The sequence below is a fragment of the Babylonia areolata genome, chromosome 8, assembly GCF_041734735.1.
Source record: "Babylonia areolata isolate BAREFJ2019XMU chromosome 8, ASM4173473v1, whole genome shotgun sequence".
In the NCBI taxonomy this organism is placed as follows: Eukaryota; Metazoa; Mollusca; class Gastropoda; order Neogastropoda; family Buccinidae; genus Babylonia; species Babylonia areolata.
The window spans coordinates 19,889,682-19,914,420 of record NC_134883.1 but is presented as its reverse complement, the minus strand read 5'-3'; the positions used below and the strand labels follow the sequence as shown (position 1 = coordinate 19,914,420).

Below are 24,739 nucleotides of genomic sequence, written 5' to 3'. Positions count from 1 at the left end.
ACACACACAGAAAGGATGTGTCACTCAGGATTCATATCATGCACAACAATCATGCGAGAACGAAGACAACAGCAGTTCTGAGTGAAATGTACCGACGTACGTGTGCATGTGTGTGTGTGTGCGTGTGTGCGTGCGTTTCCCCTGTGAAAATAGGGTTAAGTGCTAAAGGAACATATCGGCACACTGGCACACACTTGAACACGGGGATGAATCTGGTTTCGCTTGTGTTTTTATTCACTGTTGTGATAAGATTCTCAACTGATCAAAACAATATGTTGAAGTGTAAGGTCTAAGTATCGCATAATGTTTGGCACAAGAGTTCGTTGGATCGAGCCAGAACAGAGAAGGAACAACTCTTTTATTACCTGGACGGATAAAATCAAGGTGGTGGAGATTTTTCCCCTGATCATGTCATCAAATACACACCCCTTACGCCCGTAACCCCACCCACATTTCTCATGGGATTTTCCAAATGGCGTTGCCTGGATATGATCACAAAACAGTATGATGCTTACAAACGTCGGACAGGGAACGTACAACTATTTCTCTCCATTCACCCATATGCACAGCTGCCATGCCCAACTGATACAGTTTTTGCGCATATAGGTGTTTCCACACGGCTATCACATCCCTGTTCATTGACCTTTCAGATGGCAGTATTTAAAACAGGCCCAACACACAGCTTTTATCAAGTTGACATAAGCTTACAGTTGGGCCAACAGCAAAGTGAGAGCAATGGGAAGTTATTTACAGATTAATCTTTAATGAAGGACTATGACTCTGAAATCAGAAGGTAAGAATGCACTGGCTCTAAGTAATGCAGCCTTGGGGGCTATAGTTGGCCTTTGGGAACCATTCCAGTGCCGACTGTCCAAAACTCTCTTAGGTGAGAGAGCGGGGATGTAACTTAGACAAGACATTCTCCACAATAATCAAATTCTAGTCCATTGTCTACAGAGTCATCTGCTGTTCTGGTGGTCATAGTTGGGCACGACTATCATACAAAATACAAAAACAATAAAAACAAAAAAACAACTGGCTATCTCTCCTTCCAAAAAAAGGGTAAACAAGCAACTGAAGAAAACTGATGGCCTCCTGTTCCTTAGATATTACTCTTCTCCCAGATAATAAGATTCATGCTATCCTTGTTAACTGGCAACAAAAGCATGGAATTCATAAGATCCCTTCTATCCTTGTTAACTGGCAACAAAAGCATGGAAATCATAAGATCCTTGCTATCCTTGTTAACTGGCAACAAAAACACGGAAATCACAAGTTCCTTGTTATCCCTGTTAACTGGCAACAAAAGCATGGACATAAAAAGATCCTTGTTATCCTAGTTAACTGGCAACAAAAGCATGGAAATCATAAGATCCTAGTTAACTGGCTCCAAAAGCATGGAAATCATAAGATCCTTGTTAACTGGCAACAAAAGCTTGGAAATCATAAGATCCTTGCTATCCTTGTTAACTGGCAACAAAAGCATGGAAATCATTTTTATTTCCCATGACACTGTCCCCTCTGATAACACTTTTCCAAACCGTGGTGTATCCCCCGTGATTGAATCTGCTTTGCTTCCTACTCCTCCCACACCTGCCTCAAATCCTGGACCTTTCTCTTCCTTCCCACTGTCCTCCACTGATCAGTCACCATCTTCTTCTTCCATTGTATGTCTGCCTGACTCACCTGCTTCACCATAAAATTCCTCTCTGCCTACCACTGATCTTTTTTATGCTTGTCTGTTCAATGTTCAGTCTGTCTGCCCTGATCAAAAGACCAACTAAATTTCTAACTACATTTTTGAAAATAACTTTGATATAGTATTTCTTACCAAAACCTGGTCAAATCACAAGGTCACGAACCCGAAGTTAAACAACTGACCCCATCCTGGCAACAAAACCAAGTCACATCCTCGACCATCTCATGGAGGTGGCATCGCCATCGTCTATAGAGACATCTTGAAATCCTCCCTTTCCTTCTTGACAACCACACCTTTCAACACAATACTTTTGAAATGCTCGAAGTCAATCTCAAAGTCCCCAGTCACTCAATCATCTTCTGTTGTCTTTATTGTCCTCCTCCTAGTCATAAGAACAACTTAACATCTTCTCTGTTTCACAAAGAGTTCTAAACACTACTTGATTACTACAAAATGCTCAGGCAAACTCGTCATCCTTGGAGATTTCAACTTTTATTTGAACAACCAAACTTCTACTGATGTCAAACGCCTATGTCTCTGTCCAATCATTCTCTCTCTCAGCTTGTCACAGAACCAACACACAGATCTGGCCATACCTTGGACTGGCTTATCACCCGTGACTCTGATACCATCACTGCATCAGTGACTGTAACTGACAAACTTTCTTCTGACCATTCTGCTGTTATTTTCTCGTTTGATTCTTCGAAACCTACAACAACCAAAAAATCTGTTACTCATCGCAACCTGAAATCGATCAACATAAGCACTTTTTCTTCACAAGCTGCTGAACGCCTTTCCAAATTTTCTTCCTGTACCGATGTTTCTACACATTACAACACTGTCCTCTCTCAAATGCAAGATGAACATGCACCTCCCACTACCTGCATGCTGCCTGATAGACCTTCCGCCCCATGGCACACACACGTGACATTCGAATTGCAAATTGAAAGCGTCGCCAATTGGAACAGCGATGGCAATCAACAAAATTGAAAGTCCACAATCGGATCTTTTGAAAACAAATAAACAAAGTCAAATAATATATGATCTCATCAGCGAAGACAAACTTCTTTTCTTCACAAGTTCTTGATGCCACATCCACCAAATCTCTTTATTCCATGATGTCAAATCTTCTTGATACTGCAATAAGGACTGCTCTTCCTTCTGCCTACACTTTATCTGAACTCCCCAATGTCTTCTCCTCTTTCTTTTTCGATGAAGTCCAAAATATTCGTATCAGCTTGGATCAAACACCTTTCCTACGCGCTTCTCCTGATCCTGAGTTCAACAGCACAACTCTCCATTCATTCAATCCCTTGAATGAAACAGAAGTCCATGAAATCCTGAAAGAAATGACAACAAAATCATGTGAGCTTGATTCCATACCAGCCTCTGTCTTTTCCCAGTGTGTCTCACAGCTTCTCCCAACATTCACCAGTATCGTCAATTCATCTCCTCTTACTGGAACTTTTCCATCCACTTTCAAAATTACATTTATATGGCCTCTTCTGAAGAAACCCAACCTTGACTCAGACATTTTGAAAAACTATCTACCAGTTTCTAACCTTCCTTTCCTGTCCAAACTTCTTGAAAAAAGCTGCCCTGAAGCAGCTCAACAACTATGTTTCAACAAATTCCTCCACCCTTTTCACTCTGCCTATCGTGCTGACCACAACACTGAAACCACTCTCCTCCACATCCTGAATAATTTACTGCCAGCATCTGTCTCGGGAAAAAATTCCCTTCACACTCTTTCATGACTTGTCAGCAGCCTTTGACACGATAGACCATTCAATCTTTTTTTCCTGTCTGCATAATACATTTGGTATCAACGGCAGTAATCTCAGCTGGTTCAAATTATATCTCACCAACCGATTACAGTCTGTCATCATTGATAATTGCCAGTCTGAACCTGTTAAAATCAAACACAGAGTCTCACAGGAATCTCTTTTAAGCCCTGTACTCTACACACTGTATATAGCTCCTCTCGCAGAAATTATCAACCACCACAGTGTCAGTAATCATTATGCTTATGACATTCAACTTCAGAAACAAGATACCCCTGAAAATCTGTCCTTGTTCTTAGAAGAAACATCCGACTGCTTCCTTGACATTCAAAACCAGATGACTCTAAATAACTTACAATTGAACGCAGACAAAACTGAAGCAATGATCAATAGAAACTAAACAAAAACTGTCTTCCATCACAACTGCCACAATCAAACTAGGCAGTACATCCATCCCTCTTTCCAGCTCAGTCAGGAGCCGAGTCGTTGTCCTTGACAACACACGTCCATGCAAAAAGTTATCAATCAGGCCTGTCAGTCCTGCCGTTGTCATTTACATCAGTTCCAGTTGGAAATATTTGCCCACTGACACAACACCTAGACTTGTCGTTACTCTCGTTCTCTCTCGCCTCGACAACTGTTACTCTCTATTGTCTGGGTTGCCTGCTTCATCCATCCATTCCCTTCGGCCCATACAAAACTGCTGCTCGACGTCCTCAGAAAGAAAAGATCATGCCTCTTTTGCAACCTCTCCATTAACTCCCTGTCTCACACAGAATACAGTACAAGATCTGCACTCTATGTTATAAATGTATTCACAAATCTGCCCCTTCCTATCTCTGTGGCTTCCTTAACCATTTCACCCCATCTTGCTATCTACGATCGGCTTTGGATCCACTCTGTTTACGCATACCCAGATTCGAACACTCCACTGTTGGCCGCAACTCTGTCTCTGGACCTTGCATTTGAAATAAGCTCCCTCCTACACTTCGACAGGTCTCCACACTCAGCTCTTTCAAGTCTGGCCTTAAAACCCATCTCTTCCTAAGGTAGCCTCCCTCACCTGCCACTTTCTTGTTTTCAGTTTTTCCCCAGTTAAGACTTATGCATGCGTGTGACTGACTGGTGCGAAAACGCTTTGCTTTGTCTTTGCACAAGATTTAGCGGTATATAAAAACTAATGATCAATTATCAATATCATCATTAATATGCATTGCTTACTGTCCGTGTTAACTGGCAACAAAAGCATAGAAATCATAATATCTATTCTTGTTAACTGGCAAACAAACATGGAAATCATAAGATCCTTGCTATTCTTGTTAACTGACAGCAAAAGCATGGAAATCATAAGATCCTTGTCATCCTTTTTAACTGGCAACAAAAACATGGAAATCATAAGATCATTGTTATTATTGTTAACCGGCAACAAAAGCATGGAAATCATAAGTTCCTTGTTATCCTTGTTAACTGGGAACAAAAGCACGGAAATGTTTCAGTTTATCAATCAATACCCATTCAATATATCAGTCCAAACATTTACAATGTAAAGGTCAGCCAGTACTACCTTGTGCCACCACCATCCAAGCATAAAATGCGAATGCCTCGTCCTTTGACAGGCGCAGTGTAGCCCAGCAAGGCTAAAGCTTCCAGGGCCTCTTGTCCCATTGCCATGTCCTCAGAATCCAGCAGACGCAGCAGCAGGGGAACAGCCTTCAACTGACAAAACAGGATCCACATTCTTTTTTTTTTTTAAATAGTATTTTTACGTATTTACTTGTTTCCTTATTTAATTATTGTATTTCATGTTATGAAAATGTTCAACACAACTGACGAAACCTTGGGTAGGCTCTCAAGGCTTGACCAGACTGTTGACTTTATGCCAAGGTCAGGCAACTGTTTTTTTTGTTGTTTTTTTTTTCAAGCAGATTTGTTGCATACATCGATCAGTCTGCACACTGTGAAACCTTGTAACTGACCAGTCTGCTTGCTGTGAAACCTTATAACTGACCAGTCTGCATGCTGACATCTTGTAACTGACCAGTCTGCATGCTGTGACATGTTGTAACTGACCGGTCTGCACGCTGCGACACCTTGTAACTGATCAGTCTGCATGCTGTGACACCTTGTAACTGATCAGTCTGCATGCTGTGACACCTTGTAACTGATCAGTCTGCATGCTGTGACACCCTGTAACTGATCAGTCTGCACGCTGTGACACCCTGTAACTGATCAGTCTGCATGCTGTGACACCCTGTAACTGATCAGTCTGCATGCTGTGACACCCTGTAACTGATCAGTCTGCACGCTGTGACACCCTGTAACTGATCAGTCTGCATGCTGTGACACCTTGTAACTGATCAGTCTGCATGCTGTGACACCCTGTAACTGATCAGTCTGCATGCTGTGACACCTTGTAACTGATCAGTCTGCATGCTGTGACACCCTGTAACTGATCAGTCTGCATGCTGTGACACCTTGTAACTGACTAGTCTGCATGCTGTGACATGTTGTAACTGACCAGTCTGCATGCTGTGACACCCTGTAACTTACCAGTCTGCATGCTGTGACACCTTGTAACTGACAAGTCTGCATGCTGTGACACCTTGTAACCGACCAGTCTGTACAATGTGACACCTTGTAACTGACCAGTCTGCATGCTGTGACATGTAAGTGATCACTCTGCATGCTGTGACACCTTGTAACTGACAAGTCTGCATACTGACACCTTGTAACTGACCAGTCTGCACGCTGGGACACCTTGTAACTGACCAGTCTGCATGCTGTGACAAGTAACTGATCAGTCGCACGCTGTGACACCTTGTAACTGATCAGTCTGCATGCTGTGAAACCTTATAACTGATCAGTCTGCATGTTGTGACACCTTGTAACTGACCAATCTGCATGCTGTGAAGCCTTGTAACTGACCAGTCTGCATGCTGACACCTTGTAACTGACCAGTCTGCATGCTGACACCTTGTAACTGACCAGTCTGCATGCTGTGACACCTTGTAACTGATCAGTCTGCATGCTGTGACACCTTGTAACTGACCAATCTGCATGCTGTGAAGCCTTGTAACTGACCAGTCTGCATGCTGTGACATGTTGTAACTGATCAGTCTGCATGCTGTGAAACCTTGTAACTGATAAGTCTGCACGCTGTGACACCTTGTAAGTGATCAGTCTGCACGTTGTGATATGTTGTAACTGATCAGTCTGCAAGCTGTGACATGTTGTAACTGATCAGTTTGCATGCTGTGACATGTTGTAACTGACCAGTCTGCATGCTGTGACAAGTAACTGATCAGTCGCACTCTGTGACACGCTGTGACACCTTGTAACTGATCAGTCTGCATGCTGTGAAACCTTGTAACTGATAAGTCTGCACGCTGTGACACCTTGTAACTGATCAGTCTGCATGCTGTGACATGTTGTAACTGACTAGTCTGCACGCTGCAACACCTTGTAACTGACCAGTCTGCACACTGTGACACTTTGTAACTGACCAGTCTGCATGTTGTGACACCTTGTTAACTGTCAAGTCTGCACGCTGTGTCACCTTGTAAGTGATCAGTCTGCACGCTGTGACACCTTGTAACTTACCAGTCTGCATGCTGTGACATGTTTTAACTGACCAGTCTGCATCTCCAGTGGAATACAGAGTGAGTCTACCATAAAAAGATTCCACTTACTGAAAGACTATGCAGAAAACATCGGTGTGGCCTGTATGCAGAAGACACACCTGAAATCCAACCACAGGTTCAGGGTCAGAGGATACCAAACCTTCAAGATGGACAGAGAAGGAAGATCAAAAGGAGGAGCGCAGATACTCGTCAAAAACAGTTTATCAGCCTCAGAATTTACAGTGGATACTAATCAGGAAGCTAAAATCCACGGAATCAAGATTACAGTGGACAAGGATGTCATGACCATCTTCAATGTGTACTGCCCTGAAGACAAAGAGCTCTCTTTACAGAAAATGGACATACTATCAGAGAACTGCTTGGTACTGGTAGTTGGTGATTTTAACAGCCACTCAACCTGTTGGGGTTACAGTGAGAATGACCGAAGAGGAGACGAAGTGGAGGACTGGCAGACAGAGAGCAATCTGCTTCTGCTGAATGATCCAGAAGACCCACCAACCTTTTTCTCTTGCCGATGGCTCACCACGACCACCCCAGATCTTGTCTTTGCCACTGAAGACCTTGCCCAAAAAACCAGCAGGAAGGTACAAAGACAGCTGGCAGGCAGTGACCACAGACCAGTACCACTGGCCATCAATTTGCAGTATACACCAAGCGATGCCAAGTCCTTTCCCAGATGGAATTATAAGAAGGTGGATTGGAGATGTTCGCGGACCTCTGACGAATACTGCAAGACCATAAAAATGGACGATTACATCAACAGAGCCATCAAAAACTTCCACCAAGCCATCCTGAAAGCAGCTTCAAAGGCAATTCCATGTGGCACTCGCAAGAACTACAGGCCATATTCGGCAGAACAGCTGCAGGAGCTTGAAGATGAAGTGACAAGGACTAGACAGGAGGTTGAAAACAACCCAACACAAGAAAACAACATTACTATCAAAGCCTGCACTGTCAAATACAGAAAGGCCTACATCCAAGCTGCAAGAACAAGCTGGATGGAGAAAACAGAAAAGCTGAACCTTGACCGAGATGGCAACAAACTCTGGAAACTCACCAAAGCCATTAACAACGAAGAGACAAGGTCAGCGCCTGTCGCGCTTCAAAAAGACCAGGAGATGGTGACAGGGAGAGAGGCAGCAAACTGCTTCATAGACAGCTATGAGCAGATCAGCAGCATGACTGTGTCAGAGGACAGAAAACAACAAGTCCATGACGAAATAAAGAAAAATCAGGATGACCAAGACCAACCTGAATATATGGACAGGCCTTTCAAACTAAAGGAGTTTGAAGAAGCCGTAAAGTCTTTGCTGGACAAAAAATCTCCAGGTCCTGGCAAAATCACCAACGAAATGCTAAAACACCTTGGCACCAAAGCAAAGATCAAACTCCTTGCTCTCTTCAACAACAGTTGGAAGACTGGGCATGTTCCACAGAGCTGGCGAGAAGCTGACATGGTGCCCCTCCACAAGAAGGGCACAGAGCCAGGGCTGATAGCTATCGCCCCATCAGCATCACCAGCTGTGTGGGCAAGCTCCTAGAGCGTATGATCAACTCACGCCTAGTTTGGCACCTGGAGAAGAACAACATCATCATTCCAGAGCAGGCAGGCTTCCGGCAACATCATTCCACTGAGGACCAAGTGACCTACATAGCCCAGAAGATCGAGGATGGCTTCCTGGACAAACAGCATACACTGACGGTGTGGATAGACATGGAAAAGGCATACAACAAAGTCTGGAAGGATGGCCTCTGAAGGAAGCTCCAGAAGAGTGGTGTGACTAGCTGTATGTACCTGTGGATCTCGCAGTACCTGAACAATAGGAAGGCCCGAGTCCATGTCAATGGAGCATACAGGCGGAAGAAGACACTGAGAGAAGGAGTTCCTCAGGGAGGTGTCCTCAGCCCTACACTATTCCTCGACTTTATCAACGACATCGTCAAAGATATGCCGCGCAAAGTCCAGGGAGCCATCTATGCAGACGATCTTGTCCTATGGTGCTTGGAAGAACACCTCACGACTGCCAACTACAGACTACAGCATGTGCTGAATGTTCTCGAAAACTGGACAAAACAGTGGCTGGTGACAATTAATGCCAAAAAGACCACTTACACTGTTTTCAGCCTCTCACCCAAAGAACAGATGGCTAACCTGTGCATCAACTCTGCTTGCTGAGAACAACCCCACATACATGGGAGTCACTTTTGACAAACGCCTGACGTGGAAGAAGCAAGCAGAGAAAGCAGAATCAAGAGCAAAAGTACAACTTGCCCTCATGAAGAAGCTGGCAGGAACAACATGGGGCGCAGACAACACGACCCTTAGGAGGCTGTACACTGGTAGAGTCAGGCCAGTGCTGGAGTACAGCCAAGTACTGAACGGATCAGCAAGGTTCAGAATCAAGCTAACCATATCATCACAGGGGCCATGAGGTCTACGCCAATTCAGGAGCTTGAAACCATCACAAAGCTCCAGCCCCTTGATGACCGCAGAGACGCCAAATTCCTGACCCAGGCTGCCAAGTTCAAGAGGTTGCAAGGCCACCCCATGAAGGACAGACTGTCTCAGCCAACAAAAGCACAGCTGAAGATAGGGAGCTTCATACACCAGAGCAGGATCCTAGAACGGTAACATCAGGATATCCTTGACCATGCCCCCAAAGTGATACCCCGGTGTCTTGCTGTCACTGCCTGGAGCGAAGGAACCCCTCCCCTCATCCAGTGCAGCATCCCTGGTGTTGGCCCCAAAGATTCCCAAAGCGGCCCTGAAAGAAAGTCTCTCACCCTTGAATACCTCCACACCCAGTTCTGGATCATGTCCACACTGACGGCTCTGCGACAGATGCCATTCGGAATGGAGGGGCAGGAGTCTATGTTCAATATCCAGGAGGCAGAGAAGAAAAGATCTGCCTCGCTACCAGCCTGTACTCCACCAATTACAGAGCCGAAGCAGAAGCCTTGAAAACAGCAGCAGCCCACATCAAGGCCAGCCCCTACGCCAGCCACAACGTTGTCTTCCTGACCGATGCCCTGTCCATCTTGCAGGCCCTTTGGTCCAACAGAGATCCAGAACTCAACGATTCCCTCCCACTGCAACGTGCTTGGCAACGATACTGCTGACTCCCTGGCAAAGGAAGGCACTACGAAAGAGCAGATGGACAGGTCTACCAACTCCTCTGAATCCAGAACCATCATTAAGGCCAAGCTGCAGAACAAGTGGAAGCAGCAGCATCCATGCCACAACAGAGCAGACCCATACTACCTGCTGACTCGTCGAGAGCAGGTAGCCATTTTCAGGCTCACGACAGGCCACAACCGCCTTAAACACCACCTATACACGAAATTCCGTATCGGTGACACAGAGCAGTGCCCCTGCAGAACAGGCAGCCAGACAAGAGAAGATCTGCTACAGTCCTGCCTGCTCCACCAAGTGCTCCGAGGGAAAACCTGGCCCGACCCAATCCCAGCAGCCTGGAAGCTTTACAGAGGACTGGAAGACCTGCAGCGTACTGCCGCCTTTGTTGAGGAGACAGGGGAATCCTTCTGATAAATGATGAACGAGACAACAACAACATGGAGTTTTTAATGTCATTATGCTGCAATCCAAAGCCAACAGTTCAAATGGAGTTTTTAATGTCATTATCAGATAATGTTGCAATCCAAAGCCAGCAGTTCACATGGAGTTTTTAATGTCATTATGTTGCAATCCACAGCCAGCAGTTCACATTGAGTTTTAAATGTCATTATGTTGCAATGCAAAGCCAGCAGTTCACATGGAGTTTTCAATGTCATTATGTTGCAATCCAAAACCAGCAGTTCACATGGAGTTTTTCGTGTCATTCTGTTGCAGTACACAACCAGCAGTTCACATGGAGCTATCAGGTCCATTCTGTTGCAATCCAAGGCCAGCAGTTCACATGGAGCTATCAGGTCCATTCTGTTGCAATCCAAGGCCAGCAGTTCACATGGAGCTATCAGTGTGGTTCATTATTAAGCAATCCAAAGCCAGCAGTTGACATGGAGTTATCGCTGTAAGGTTTACCATCTTACATTCAATATAGCCCTAACTCCTGCTGCACGGTGCTGCTATTCTCTGGTACTTTTTCTGGCACCACATTCTGCTCACAACTGTTTTCCTTTGAAGCCCCGCTGAGTTCAGTTCTACTCCTAGAAAACACTGATCAAACACACATACACTCACATAGGACTGACGTGAGTTACGAATGCCTGTGGCCAGAGAGGAGGAACGAGAAAATAATTTATATTTTTAAAATACCTATTATGAATGTAAACATATGATTTGCACGTGGCAAGTGTGGGTGAATCGTGAGCTGTGCATGTTCATATGTGTGTGTGTGTGTGTGTGTGTGTGTGTGTGTGCGTGTGTGCGCGTATATGTATGTTCTGTAACCCCAGTCTGAATGTATCAGAGCTCGGGTGAAGGGCGTCTGTTGATACGGAGTGAAGCCTTGACTGTTCCGTACATCAAGTGGGGAAAATTATTAAGTTTTATTTTTATCGTTTATTCAATGGTTAGTTGCTGGATAATGTTATTCAAAATTCAACTTGTAATTAAACAGTTACTGAGAAGGTAGCTGTAGCTGCTGGTTTTGAAATATTTTGCTTTGTGATAAATTAATATTTTTTTTCTGTGCATTTATAAGATGTGACTCTCTTAAATGAATATTGTATTGTTAATTGGAAAATGGTTTGAATGCATGAGTGGTGTGAAAGGGTAGTAAATGTGAGAAAAGAACAAGGGGACAGTGAAATGAACTGGGGAACATTGAAGAGGATTAGCTTGAGACTCGTTCAGTGTGAAAAAAAGAGATTTAAATGGAGTGTGCCAAGAACTAAAAACATGAAAAAAGTGTTATCAGGGCTCCGTGTTGACTGGCCACGGAGTGGAGGGACCCCCTGTGGAACTGATGTGTGTTCAACGGAGGAGGAGGTGCCCAAGTGTCCCACGAGTTGTGTGGGGTGGACACTGACATGGTTTACCATGAGTAACTGGCCGGCCTAGGACTGAGTGCGATCCCGTGGATTGGCCCCGACAATATCTGCGGAAAATTACTGAAAACATGTGCTTCCCAGTTGTGTGACGTGTTCTGTAAAATTTTCAACTGGTCTCTGAAGGACTGCTCTGTCCCCAGCATCTGGAAAAAATCTACTATCTGTCCTATCCCCAAGAAAAAGAACCCAGCCGCACTAAATGATTACCGTCCTGTTGCCCTGACTTCAGTAGTGATGAAATGCTTTGAAAAAATTATTCTCCGACATCTTCTTTCTTTCACTGAACAGCAGCTTGACTCTCTTCAGTTTGCTTATAAAGCACACAGAAGTACTGACGATGCTATCCTAACTCTCCTTCATAATGCTTTCCTTCATTTGAATAACACGGGATCTTTCGTTCGTATCCTTTTTGTTGACTTCTCTTCTGCTTTTAACACAACACAACCTCATCTCCTTGCCCTCAAACTGCTAGGCATGGATGTTGATCCGAAGCTTACTCTTTGGATAATAAGTTTTCTTCTCAATAGAACTCAGTCCGTCCGCTTTCATTCTGCCCACTCTTCTCTAAAATCTACTTCTACTGGTGCACCCCAAGGTACAGTGCTGTCCCCTGTTCTTTTTACACTGTACACAAATGACTGCAGAGTCACGGAGGAAACTCCTGTCATAAAATATTCTGATGATTCAGCAATTGAAGATCTGTCCAACTCTGATGCTATTTATTTCAGTGAAATTAAAAAGTTCTGTTCCTGGTGTGAGAAAAACTATCTGGATCTCAACGTATTGAAAACAAAAGAAATGTTAATACATTTTCGGAAAGACCCCTTGCCTGTAGCTGACCTTGTTATTGATGGTCAAACAGTGGAGAGGGTCAATGAATATAGATATTTAGGGACCATCTTAGACAATAAGCTGACTTTTGACAGAAATGTTGATTCCATTCATAAGAAATGTCAATCTAGAATTTTTTGTTTACAGAAGCTTAGAAATGTTGGTATAAATTCAAATATTCTTCAAAATTATTATCGATGTTGTATCGAGTCTGTGCTTACAGTTTCATTTATGTGCTGGTATGGAAGTTTGGGAGTGAGGAGTAAGCGTGTTTTGAACGATGTCATGAGTGTATGCAGTAAAATTGTGGGAGTGAAACAAGCTAGTATGCAAGAGCTGTATGAAAGTCGAGTGGTTAAAAAAAGCAGGCAGATAGCAACTGACGACACCCATATTTTAGCAAAGTATTATGAGCTATTGCCATCAGGACGACGCTACAGAACTTTTAAGTTGAAATCCAGAGCTCTAAAGACTTTTATTCCACGTTCAATCCACCTTTTAAATTCTTGAGAACTGTGTGTGTGTGTGTGCGAGCGCGCACTCTCATGTGAGACGTGTGAAAGTCCGTGCATGATAGGCTGTACCTTGTTCTAGTTGTGGGGTGTGTGTGTGTGTGTGTGTGTGTGTGTGTTACTGAACTTAAAACGTGACAATTGGTTATAATGAATGTGCAATATGTAGGAAGAATAATGTGCAATATGCAGGATGAATGTACAATGAATATGTCTAATGCTAACGTCCATATTCTAAATATATTTCTGTTTAATAATTACGATGTAATAATTAATTGCAATGTTTTTAAAAGCGAATATGTGAAATGCTTTTATTTGAGAACATATGTTTATTACTCTTGTTTAATCAAGTTATCCGCGTGTGTGGGGTGGGGGTGGGGGTGGGGGTGGGGGGGGTGCGGTGCGGGTGTGTGCTAATTATCTGGTTGTGGTTTTCCGCAATTCATCTTTATTCTTATCTTATCTGTCTATTATAATCAATGTGCAGTATAGTAGGCTATGTTTATAATTATATTCAAATAATGTTTCTTAATTCTTTCTGTTTTTACATTAAGAATACTAGTTATTACCTGCAGTGTGTGGATGTATGTATGAAACGTTGTATGTGATATTTTTTACATTTGTATCTTCGTAATATTTGTTGGGGCTGTTGTTGGCTTTTACAGTTATGGTCCCCATGTTGTTTACTTGTCTATGTTGTGATAATGCACCTGACCAAATTTCTCCAGTTGGAGATAATAAAGTTATTCTTATCTTATCTTATCTTATCTTATCCAGCAAAGAGCAGCTGCGCACGGCGAGTATTAAAAACTGTGACAGTCAAGACATTTTTTCCCCGGTTTAGAAAAAAATATAATTGAAATAACTTGTTTCTAGGTGAAGAGTGTGCGCGAGTGAAGAAAAAAACATTTTTCATTTTCTCTTAATAATTATAACTGGCTCAGGGGAAAATTCCTTGTCTGTTTTCTGTCTGCTGAGAGAGTGGGAAACTGAAGACTTAAGTGAACTCGCTGTTTCTTTCTTTCCTTAACCTGTCGGTCTCCTCACCCACTTAGTAACAGGACAGATACACTGGCACATTAAAAATCCACTATTGATCAAACACACACATACACACGCACACAGGCACAGTATCCGCTATTGATAAAACACACATACATATACATAGGGCAGACAAACATCACATTATTCATTATTCTCTATTGATAAAATGCACATGCATGCAAGAACAGACACACAAGCACACTATCCACTATTGATCAAACACTCATACACACCATATGAAACAGCACATGAGCACATTAATCACTATTGATCAAACACACATACACACACACACACATGCAAGAACCGACACATTATAAATCCACTATTGATCACACACACACACCTACACACATTCAAAAACAAACACACAGGCACATTATAAATCCACTATTGATCACACACACACACACACACACACACACACACACACACGCAAGAACAAACACACAGGCACATTTTAAATCCACTACTGATCAAACACACACAAACATACATGCAAGAACAAATACACAGGCACATTATAAATCCAATATTGATCACACACACACACACACACACACACACACACACACACACACACACACACACAAGAACACACAGGCACATTTTAAATCCACTATTGATCAAACACACACACATGCAAGGACAGACACATACTCAGATACTGACATAGACACGTTATAAATCCACTGTTGATCAAACACACATTTACACACATGCAAGAAGAGACACACATGCACATTATAAATCCACTAATGATCAAACACACATACACACATGCAAGGACAGACACACAGGCACATTACAAATCCACTATTGATCAAATTCAAACAATCATGCACACACAGAGGACAGACACACAGGCACTTTATTCACTATTGAGCAAACACTCATATTCATGCATGCAAGAACAGATACACAGGCACATTATTTACTACTGATCAAAAATATGCACACGCATGCAAGGACAGACACACAGGCACATTATTTACTGATCAAAGACATGCACACACATACAAGAACAGACACACCAGCACTTTATTTACTACTGATCAAAGACATGCACACACATGCATGAACAGACACACAGGCACATTACTTACTACTGATCAAAGACATGCACACACATGCAAAGACAGACACACAGGCACATTATTTACTGATCAAAGACATGCACACACATACAAGAACAGACACACCGGCACATTATTTACTATTGATCAAAGACATGCACACACATCCAAGAACACACAGGCACATTATATACTGCTGATCAATGACATGCACACACATACAAGAACAGACACACAGGCACATTATTTACTACTGATCAAAGACATGCACATACATGCAAGGGCAGACACACAGGCACATTATTTGCAATAGATCAAACACATATACACACAAACAAGATCAGGCACAGGCACATTATCCACTGTTTAGATCGAGCTCTGTCATTAAGATGGTTTCAGGGATGGTAGACTAAATATATCCACCCTGTCACAGCTATTTTGATTATTGCAGTTCTTGATTACTGACACTTACATTCAATAAAAAGCAATGTACACAGTCTACACCTCACAGATTTACAAAACAACTTGTAAATGTTAATAATTGCTTAGTTTGAAACTGGATCATTTCTAATGTTGAACTAATGACTTAATTTCAGTGAGTGCCACAGCAGAAAAGCAGACTGCTGGAAGCATGAACAACAACACTCACCTCTGTTGCTTCATGTCGGCAACTTGGACACTGCTTGATATGTTTGCTCAGTTCCTTCACTCGACCCATCTTAGATGAATAAGTTGCAGCTGATTTTAAGCTCTTAACAAGCAAATTAGTCTTTGCTTCAACTGCTGATCTGGAAACAAAATCTGCCCGACGAAGTACTTTTTTCTTTGGAGGACTGGATGTATCACGGAAGGGGATTGAGAACTTTCTGAACACATTCCACCCAACCTCCTCTTCTTCCACAGCCGCTTTGATGTGATCTTGATCTTTGCTTGTGGGACGTGGGGGGGATGTCAGTGGATGGTACAAGGACATACCCTGGGCAGTCATCTTCATGGGGGACGGCTGTTTTTCTTCATAAATGTCTGTCTCATTCTTTACATCTGACTTGTCCCCATGGGACCGTTTGTCAGATCCAGTCTGAATAACAGGGAACAGCTGTCTCGCTGTTCTTTTTCTTGGAAATCTAAAAATATTCCAAAATGAATGCATAAGTTTTCTAAGCATATCCCAACCCATCTTTTCAGCGATAGGCCGAGCAGTACCTATGGTTTTCATGTGTTTTGCTGGTTTGGGTATATATTCATATAACAGGACATTTTTAGAAGTGTCATGTTCAGGTCTGATCACAAAATCTTGAACACTCGACTCTCGTTTAGCTTTTTCAATTTGTTCACAATCTTTGCAAGCTGTCAAATATTTTTCACAAGTAGTTTCTTCTCGTGGCATTCCAGTCAGTGTTTGTTTCTTTGGTGAATGATTACTTGAAGAGGGCAGCTGGATTTTTTTTAATATGTTCCATTCATTGTCTGTTTTTATATCGGTTTCCACAAGCTGAACAGTCTTTTCTTCCGCAGAAATTCTGGGCTGAACATTGTCACCGGGTGTCGGATATTTGGGTGAAGCAATATTTTTTTGGTAATAAGAGATGATGCTTTGGTTGGTATGATAAATAGCCTCCTCCAGTGTGTGCCTTTCAGGTGTAGATGTAGCTTGGAGGTCAGATTCTTGCTGTTCAGGTGTAGATGTAGCTCGAAGGCGAGTTTTTTGATGTTCAGGTGTAGATGTAGTTTGGAGGCCAGGTTTCTGATGTTCAAGTGCAGATGTTGCTTGGAGGCCAGGTTTTTGATGTTCAGGTGTTGATGTAGCCTGGAGGCCAAATTCTTGCTGTTCAGGTGTAGATGTAGCTCGAAGACCAGGTTTTTGATGTTCAGGTGTTGATGTTGCTTGGAGGCCAGGTTTTTGATGTTCATGTGTAGGTATAGCTTGGAAGCCATGTTCTTGATGTTCAGGTGTAGATGTAGCTTGGAGACCAGATTCTTGCTGATCAGGTGTCGATGTAGCTCGGAGGCCAGATTCTTGCTGTTCAGGTGTAGATGTAGTTTGGAGGCCATATTCTTGCTGTTCAGGTGTTGATGTAGCTCCGAGGCCAAATTCTTGCTGTTCAGGTGTAGATGTAGTTTGGAGGCCAGATTGTTGCTGGGCGTCTTTCTTGTATATGGACTGATTCCCAGAACCAGGTTCTGATACAGGTAACATTTCTGAAGGTGTCTCTTCACTTTGGGGTTGACCACTTTTAGGTGTACTTAACAGATCTGCTTTGCTGCTATCTTGGTCTGACGGCCTTAATCTATATCCCAGATGGTTAGATACACTGGAGGTTACATTTTGGAGTTGATTAAAAATACTGTCTAGTTTGACTTTGACCCATGTATGAAGATGTAGTTGCTGTAAAGTCCTAGACTGATGTGGCTGAGGTAACTTTGTTTTCAGCCCCACCCTCTGTCTGGCCAGGTACACACCCAAATAATTAGATGATCGAACAGAACAACAGTGTGATTTACACAGGCATGATGAACTGATTGGTGATGACCTCTTTATATAATGTCCTCTGTAAAAGTTGTTGTTGCTGTGCTGAGATGTCCTATGCTGTGAAGATTTACAGCAGCCAGGAATGCTGACAAATGATGTCCTTCTGCAGGGCGATAAACAACGCAGAGAAAAAGTACTCATCTTGGCCTGTAAACAAAACAGATTTCTTTTCATTTACTCTGGCAAAAATGCTATGATAAGTAGGCACTTATGTTTGCTGTGGTGCTGATAAAACCCCCTTCATTCTGGACAAGTTCTGAGCATTAATGATGTGTCTTTTATAGTTTTAATCTATTCATCTAAACCCATTCCTTCATGGAATAAAGCTATGAACAACTAAGTGACTTCTGCTTTTCTTCTTGCTTTAAGCCCATCTCCCCTAATTCACTAATTGCTTATAAAGTCCACGTAACCACACAGATCTTATCAGTACTATTCTACCAAATAGAATATTATACATGACCAAACATTTATGTCATTATGTAAAACAAACAAGTCTTCATTCAAGGCTGCAAAAAATATAAGAAACACTGATTATACTTCTCAACCCATTCAGACTGATGAACTAGCTGTGCTGATGGTGCCAGGTATTCCATCACCTTCACATTACAAAAAACAAGTTTTAAATCAAAGAATGAAAAAAAAAAAAGGTAAGGCCTTCAAAACTGGCGTGTGATACCCACTCAGCTTGTTCCCTGCCAATATGATGAGTTAACCCACCATACTGTCGTTGTGGCCACACACCCTACATGACAGATGAACCCATCATCACACTTTCCCCAATTTTCCATCATACTGTAGTTGTGGCCACACACCCTACATGACAAATGAACTCATCATCACACTTTCCCCAATTTTCCACCATACTGTCGTTGTGGCCACACACCCTACATGACATGTACCAATCATCACACTTTCCCCAATTTTCCACCATACTGTAGCTGTGGCCACACACCCTACATAACACATTAACCCATCATCACAGTTTTCCTTCAGTCAGAAAAAGAAGTAGTGTCAGAACTCTTGTCCAACCCAGAAAAACTTCAAGAAGACTATGTTTCAATCATTGATAAATATGAACACATTTCTAATATGGTATATGATGTTATCTGTGGCTCAAAGTGTTGACTTAGTGTCAGCCCTATCAGCAAGTGAAGACAACTAAACACAATGCTGCTACAGCTAATGACACTATCATATCATTGGTCAACTTCAGGTACGCGAAGTGCAGATATGACCCGGATTATACCACAGACACTGACTGTTCTGAAAGACTTCATGTGCAACATGGAGGGCAAGGTGAAGTAAGTGGGTGTGGGAAGAGGAAAAGGTGGGTGCCATGAATCTGACAACATCCAAGACATGCCAAAGACAGGAAGTGGTGTAGAAGGTGTGGGAAAAGGAAAAGGTGGGTGCCATGAGTCTGACAACATCCAAGACACGTCAAAGACAGGAAGTGGTGAAGAAGGTGTGGGAAAAGGAAAAGGTGGGTGCCATGACAACATCCAAGACATGCCAAAGACAGGAAGTGGTGAGGAAGGTTTAGGTAAAGGAAAAGGTGGGTGCCATGAGTCTGACAACATCCAAGACATGCCAAAGACAGGAAGTGGTGAAGAAGGTATGGGAAAAGGAAATGGTGGGTGCCATGCCAACATCCAAGACATGCCAAAGACAGGAAGTGGTGCAGAAGGTGAGGGAAAAGGAAAAGGTGGGTGCCATGTGTCTGACAACATCCAAGACACGCCAAAAACAGGAAGTGGTGAAAAAGGTGTGGGAAAAGGAAAAGGTGGGTGCCATGACAACATCCAAGACATGCCAAAGACAGGAAGTGGTGAAGAAGGTGTAGGTAAAGGAAAAGGTGGGTGCCATGACAACATCCAAGACATGCCAAAGACAGGAAGTGGAGGGGGATGTTCAGTCACCACCACCCCCCTCTCTCTCCCTCCCCAGTCATCCCCATCTCCCTACCTCTGCAGTCACTCCCCTTTCTCTCCCTCCATGCCTACCACCCCAGACATCTCAATCTCTCCCTCCCCAGTCACCCCCCCTCTCCCTCCCCAGTCATCTCTTCTCTCTCCCTCCCCACTCACCCCCATCTCCCTCCCTCCCCAGTCATCCCCCTCTCCCTCCCTAGTCACCCCCCTCTATCCCTCCCCAATCACCCCCTCTTCCTTCCTCCCACAGTCACCCCCTCTCTCTCTGTCACCCCTTCTCCCTCCCTCCCCAGTCACCCCCCTTTCTCTCCCTCCCTACTCACCCCCCCCCCTCTCTCCCATCACCCCCCTCTCTCTCACTTCCCAAACACCCCCCTCCACACTCCCCAGTCACCCCCATCTCTCTCTCCCTCCCCAGTTACTCCCCCCCCTCTCTCTCTCTCCCTCCAGTCACCCCCCCCCCCCACTCTCACTCCTCAGTCACCCCCCTCTCTCTCACTTCCCAGTCACCCCTTCTCTCTCAGCCTCCCCAGTCAACCCCTTCCCCCTCTCTCTCCCTCCCCAGTCACCCACACCTCTCCCTCTCCAGTCACTCCCCTCTCTCTTTCTCACTCCACAGTCATCCCCCCTCTCTCTCCCTTCCCAGTCATCCCCACCTCTCCCTCCCCAGTCACCCCCTAACTCTCCCTCCCCAATCACCCCCCTCTCTCCCCAGTCACCCCCTCTCTCTCCCTCCCCAATCACACCCCTCTATCTCCCCAATCACACCCCTCTCTCCCTCTCCAGTCACCCCCCCCCCTCTCCATCCCCAGTCACTCCCCTCTCTCCCTCCCCAGTCACTCACCTCTCTCCCCCCAGTCACTCTCCTCTCTCCCTCCCAAGTCACTCCCCTCTCTCTCCCTACCCAGTCACCCCCTCTCTTTCCCCCTCCCCCGCTCTCCCTCTCCAGTCACCCCCACTCTCCCTCCTTCCCCAGTCACCCCCCTCTCTCCCTTCCCAGTCACCCGCCTCTCCCTACGTCCCCAGTCACCTCCCTTCTCTCTCACTCCCCAATCACCCCCCTCTCCTTCACTCCCCAGTCACCCTCCTCTCTCTATATCCCCAGTCACCCCCCCCACCCCCCGTCTCTCTCTCACTGCCCAGTCACTCCCCTCTCTCTCCCTCCCCAGTCACTCCTCTCTCTCTCACTGCCCAGTCAACCCCCCTCTCTCTCACTACCCAGTCACCCCTCTCTCACTGCCCAGTCACTCCCCTCTCTCTCCCTCCCCAGTCACACCCCTCTCTCCCTCCCCAGTAATCCCCCCTCTCTCTCTCTCCCTCCCCAATCACCCCTTCTCTCTCACTCCCCAGTCACCCACCCACCCCCTCCTCTCTCTCATCTCCCTCCCACCTCCTCTACTCCTGTTTTATTTTCAAGGACTTTAAAAAAAATTTTTTTATTAATCTTGATAACAATAACCGTCCTGAATGAGATATTGAAGCCGGCTGTCTGGTAACTGATACCAGAAGCCCAAGAACTGAACCACCCGGGACTTAAAAACCAGTTACAAGGTGTGTGCCCCTACCACCTGTGTCAATCTGCCGTGTTCCAACACAGTGCTCTGTACACGCGTGCTCTTGCGTGAACCATCAATAATACCAAAGACCGTCGGCCTTTTGTGAAACAATACAGTCTTTGATAAAATCACTTGTGGTGCTACAATTACTACACCTACTGCAGAAGACGGGATGTGAGATTGACAGATGAAGAGACAGATTGTAAAGACTCTCCCTCTCTCTTACCACCTCTCTCCCCTCCCTTTCTCTCCCTTTTTCTTCTACTTCTTCTGACATTTTTTTTATCCTAGGAACCTAACTCTCCAAGGTGATAAACACAAACAAAAGTAATGTCAACACAACTGATTGATTTACATGTAAAAACGACATTAAAAAAAACCCCAAAAAATTCCAAAGCAGGAAGCTCAATTAGTCAATATCACGATCATGATAATCTGTAATCAAATAATTTCAGAAGTGACCTTCGATAAAAAGCTTGGTCACTTTCCTTTCTGAAAAACATACTGTTTGTGTACTTTTGACAGAAAATGTAGCCTTACAACTTTTTGTCAATTCAGTCCGATTTTCAATGAAAATATATTCTTGGCAGAGGCCCTGCAGCAGGAGTTGTGTTTCCCTGACAAATAACGTATAAAGGTAGGTCTGTAATCATGAAATAGGAAAAAACTAAATTTCCCAACAACATTTTAATTCTCACGGTCATCAGTGGATTTCTGAAAAAAAAGCATCTTACCCAGCAACATTTTTTATTCACACTGTCATCAGTACTCTTGATTATTCTACGCTATAGTAATTTAAAAAAAATATATATATATACACACACACACACAACATACATATTAGTTATTACGCTGCAACATTTTTATTTGCACTATCTGCAACATTTTTATTTGCACTATCATCAGTGATCTAAGTTACAGCAAAAATGTATATTTCCCAGAAACATGTTCATAATAATATGAAATAGAAAAACCATATTCTCTTGCAACAATTTTATAATTTTGAAATTAAAAAAACTATATTATCCAGCAACATTTTTATTTACTCTGTTAATGTCATGGGTGGACTTTGGCCTGTGACCTTTACTTTTGAAAGCAAATATATTTTTAACGTAAAAAAATAGTGTACCATGAAAACAAATACACTAAAACCACTATATATAACTGTACCATGAATGAAAATTGGATTTAAAAAAACAAAGTTCTAACTTCTGTCATACGTTGCGTTTTTCCCATTATGCCATGGTGTGACCTTAGCTCTAATCCTTGACTTCAGCTTGTCTTGTTTTGTGGTTTTTGTTCCCATCACAATACTACGAAGATGACTGGCAAGACATTCATACCTATCATTATCAACCAGCCGAGTTTGGTTCTTTCAACACACATGTTTGCGGAGAAAAATGCCAATATTGAAATTCAAACACTGACAGACTGAGGACACAAGAACAACCAAGACCAGATGATTACATTCACTCACTTTCTTTCCACACGAGTCAGAAATTAACAAAAAATGCCCATCACCAAAAGCGTAGATGAATTAATCTATGAGATCAAATGACTTTACATGAAGGGCAGCTATATAGTGCCGATCCCAGAGTAAACAATCACACTGTCACTGCAGATTGATGCTGTCTAGAAACATCTCATGGACTGCAAATGGAAACCTTGAATAAAACAAAGAGAAGAAATGAGACTGAATGGTCTCATACAACACTTAGTGGATTGGCTTGAAACATTTCTTTACCTAGAGTACCCCAGGATGGAAATTTCCGTCCCCTTCCAGTGTGCTATCAATTGCCCCAGGACAGAAATTTCCGTCAACATCATTGTGGGAACTTTTCTATCACAAAACATTACATTTTTATGTGACAGTGTGTTCATTTTTCTTAAAGAAAAGTATATATATACTTTTTAAAGTAGTTTACATGCTAGCTTCTTTTTTTTATTACCCTGCGTGACCAAAACATTCCTTCACAAATAATTCTTGCTGAGCACAAAATAGGCTTGGCACTGAAAGGGTTAACATGACCCAAATCCATAACAGGACAGGACACCCATCCCAAATCATCTGTATCAATTACACGAAATCTTAACCTTGATCAATCAAATGCATTATCATTGTCAGTGGTAAGGAATCACAATCTCACAATCTCAATCTGATGTAGATTTCCTCCAGATGCATAGTTAGGGCTGCTGTGAACACAAAACTGTTAGAATATGAGCGCAGAAACGAAAACTTGCTTGTCCATTATCAGGAAAGAATGTACTTAAGTGGGGCATGATAAAAACCTGATGCAAATAACAAGCGTGCTTCAGTTTGACAAAGCCCAGCTTTTACTAAGTTTTAGTTTTTCATACCCATGAATCACATGTCATTCACGTTTCAATATTCAGACACTTATAACTTCCCACCGAGACCAAAAATTACCTTTATTTTTATGTCCAGCCAGCATTATGGGCTGTAGGACTAGGAAATAAAAATATTTATCAGTGATGTGTAACACTTGAATAATATCCGTTACATTCTTATCATTGGGTTGAGCAAGAAATCAAGAGACAGAGAGAATGCCAAAGAGAAGAGTTTAACCCAATTATCACAATAATGTGGCTGAATAATGACAGTTAATTCTGCATTCAGGCCCATATCTTTCATTTATGGTCCGATCTATTGGATCTATTCAAATCAAACAATCAATACCTAATGGTTTGTAATAATGGTTTGTTATGTGTTTCCGTAAGTGTTCATCATTTTTATCAGTATAGTATGTGGCACATCTGCTGTGCACATGGCCGCGATACATCAATTTCATTACCTACTGGATCTACTCGTTCTAATTAAGATCATGAGTGACAATGCGAAAAAGATTCCTTACCAACATAGCAGATCTGCACGCATTTAATTGAAATAGATCTAATAATCGGATTCCGATATCCTGCGCCCAGTATCTGTTGAATCTGTAAAGAAAACAAATCGGTTATGTCCCACAAATTTTACATACTGATCAGTATGAACAACAGTACTCCACATCGCTCAGTCCCCACACGACATTCAAGCAGCAACTCGATCACATCTTGCTCCAAAGATGGCGTTGGCACGACGGCGAACAGTTCTTGTTCAG

At 43.2% G+C, this 24,739-nt stretch overlaps 2 protein-coding genes across 2 annotated transcripts in view; both read right to left on the bottom strand.

Moving 5' to 3' along the window:
• The window catches only part of LOC143285083 (calcium-independent phospholipase A2-gamma-like), a 32,700-nt gene extending 16,373 nt beyond the window's left edge, over window positions 1-16,327 (bottom strand). The window contains exons 1-2 of the mRNA XM_076592291.1: window positions 16,250-16,327; window positions 5,048-5,199 (exon numbers count right to left, since the gene is read on the bottom strand). Coding sequence (XP_076448406.1) covers window positions 5,048-5,199; window positions 16,250-16,318 — 221 coding nt within the window. The 5' untranslated portion in view covers window positions 16,319-16,327. The remainder of the gene's footprint in view (window positions 1-5,047; window positions 5,200-16,249) is intronic.
• Window positions 16,328-16,510: 183 nt separating this feature from the next.
• Window positions 16,511-24,726, bottom strand: LOC143285082 (uncharacterized). Its single transcript, XM_076592290.1, has 2 exons — window positions 24,620-24,726; window positions 16,511-18,277 (listed from the first exon to the last, which is right to left on the bottom strand). The coding sequence occupies exon 2, from the start codon at window positions 17,650-17,652 to the stop codon at window positions 17,074-17,076; it is 579 nt and encodes a 192-aa protein (XP_076448405.1). The 5' UTR covers window positions 17,653-18,277; window positions 24,620-24,726; the 3' UTR covers window positions 16,511-17,073.
• Between the last annotated feature and the right edge of the window lie 13 nt (window positions 24,727-24,739).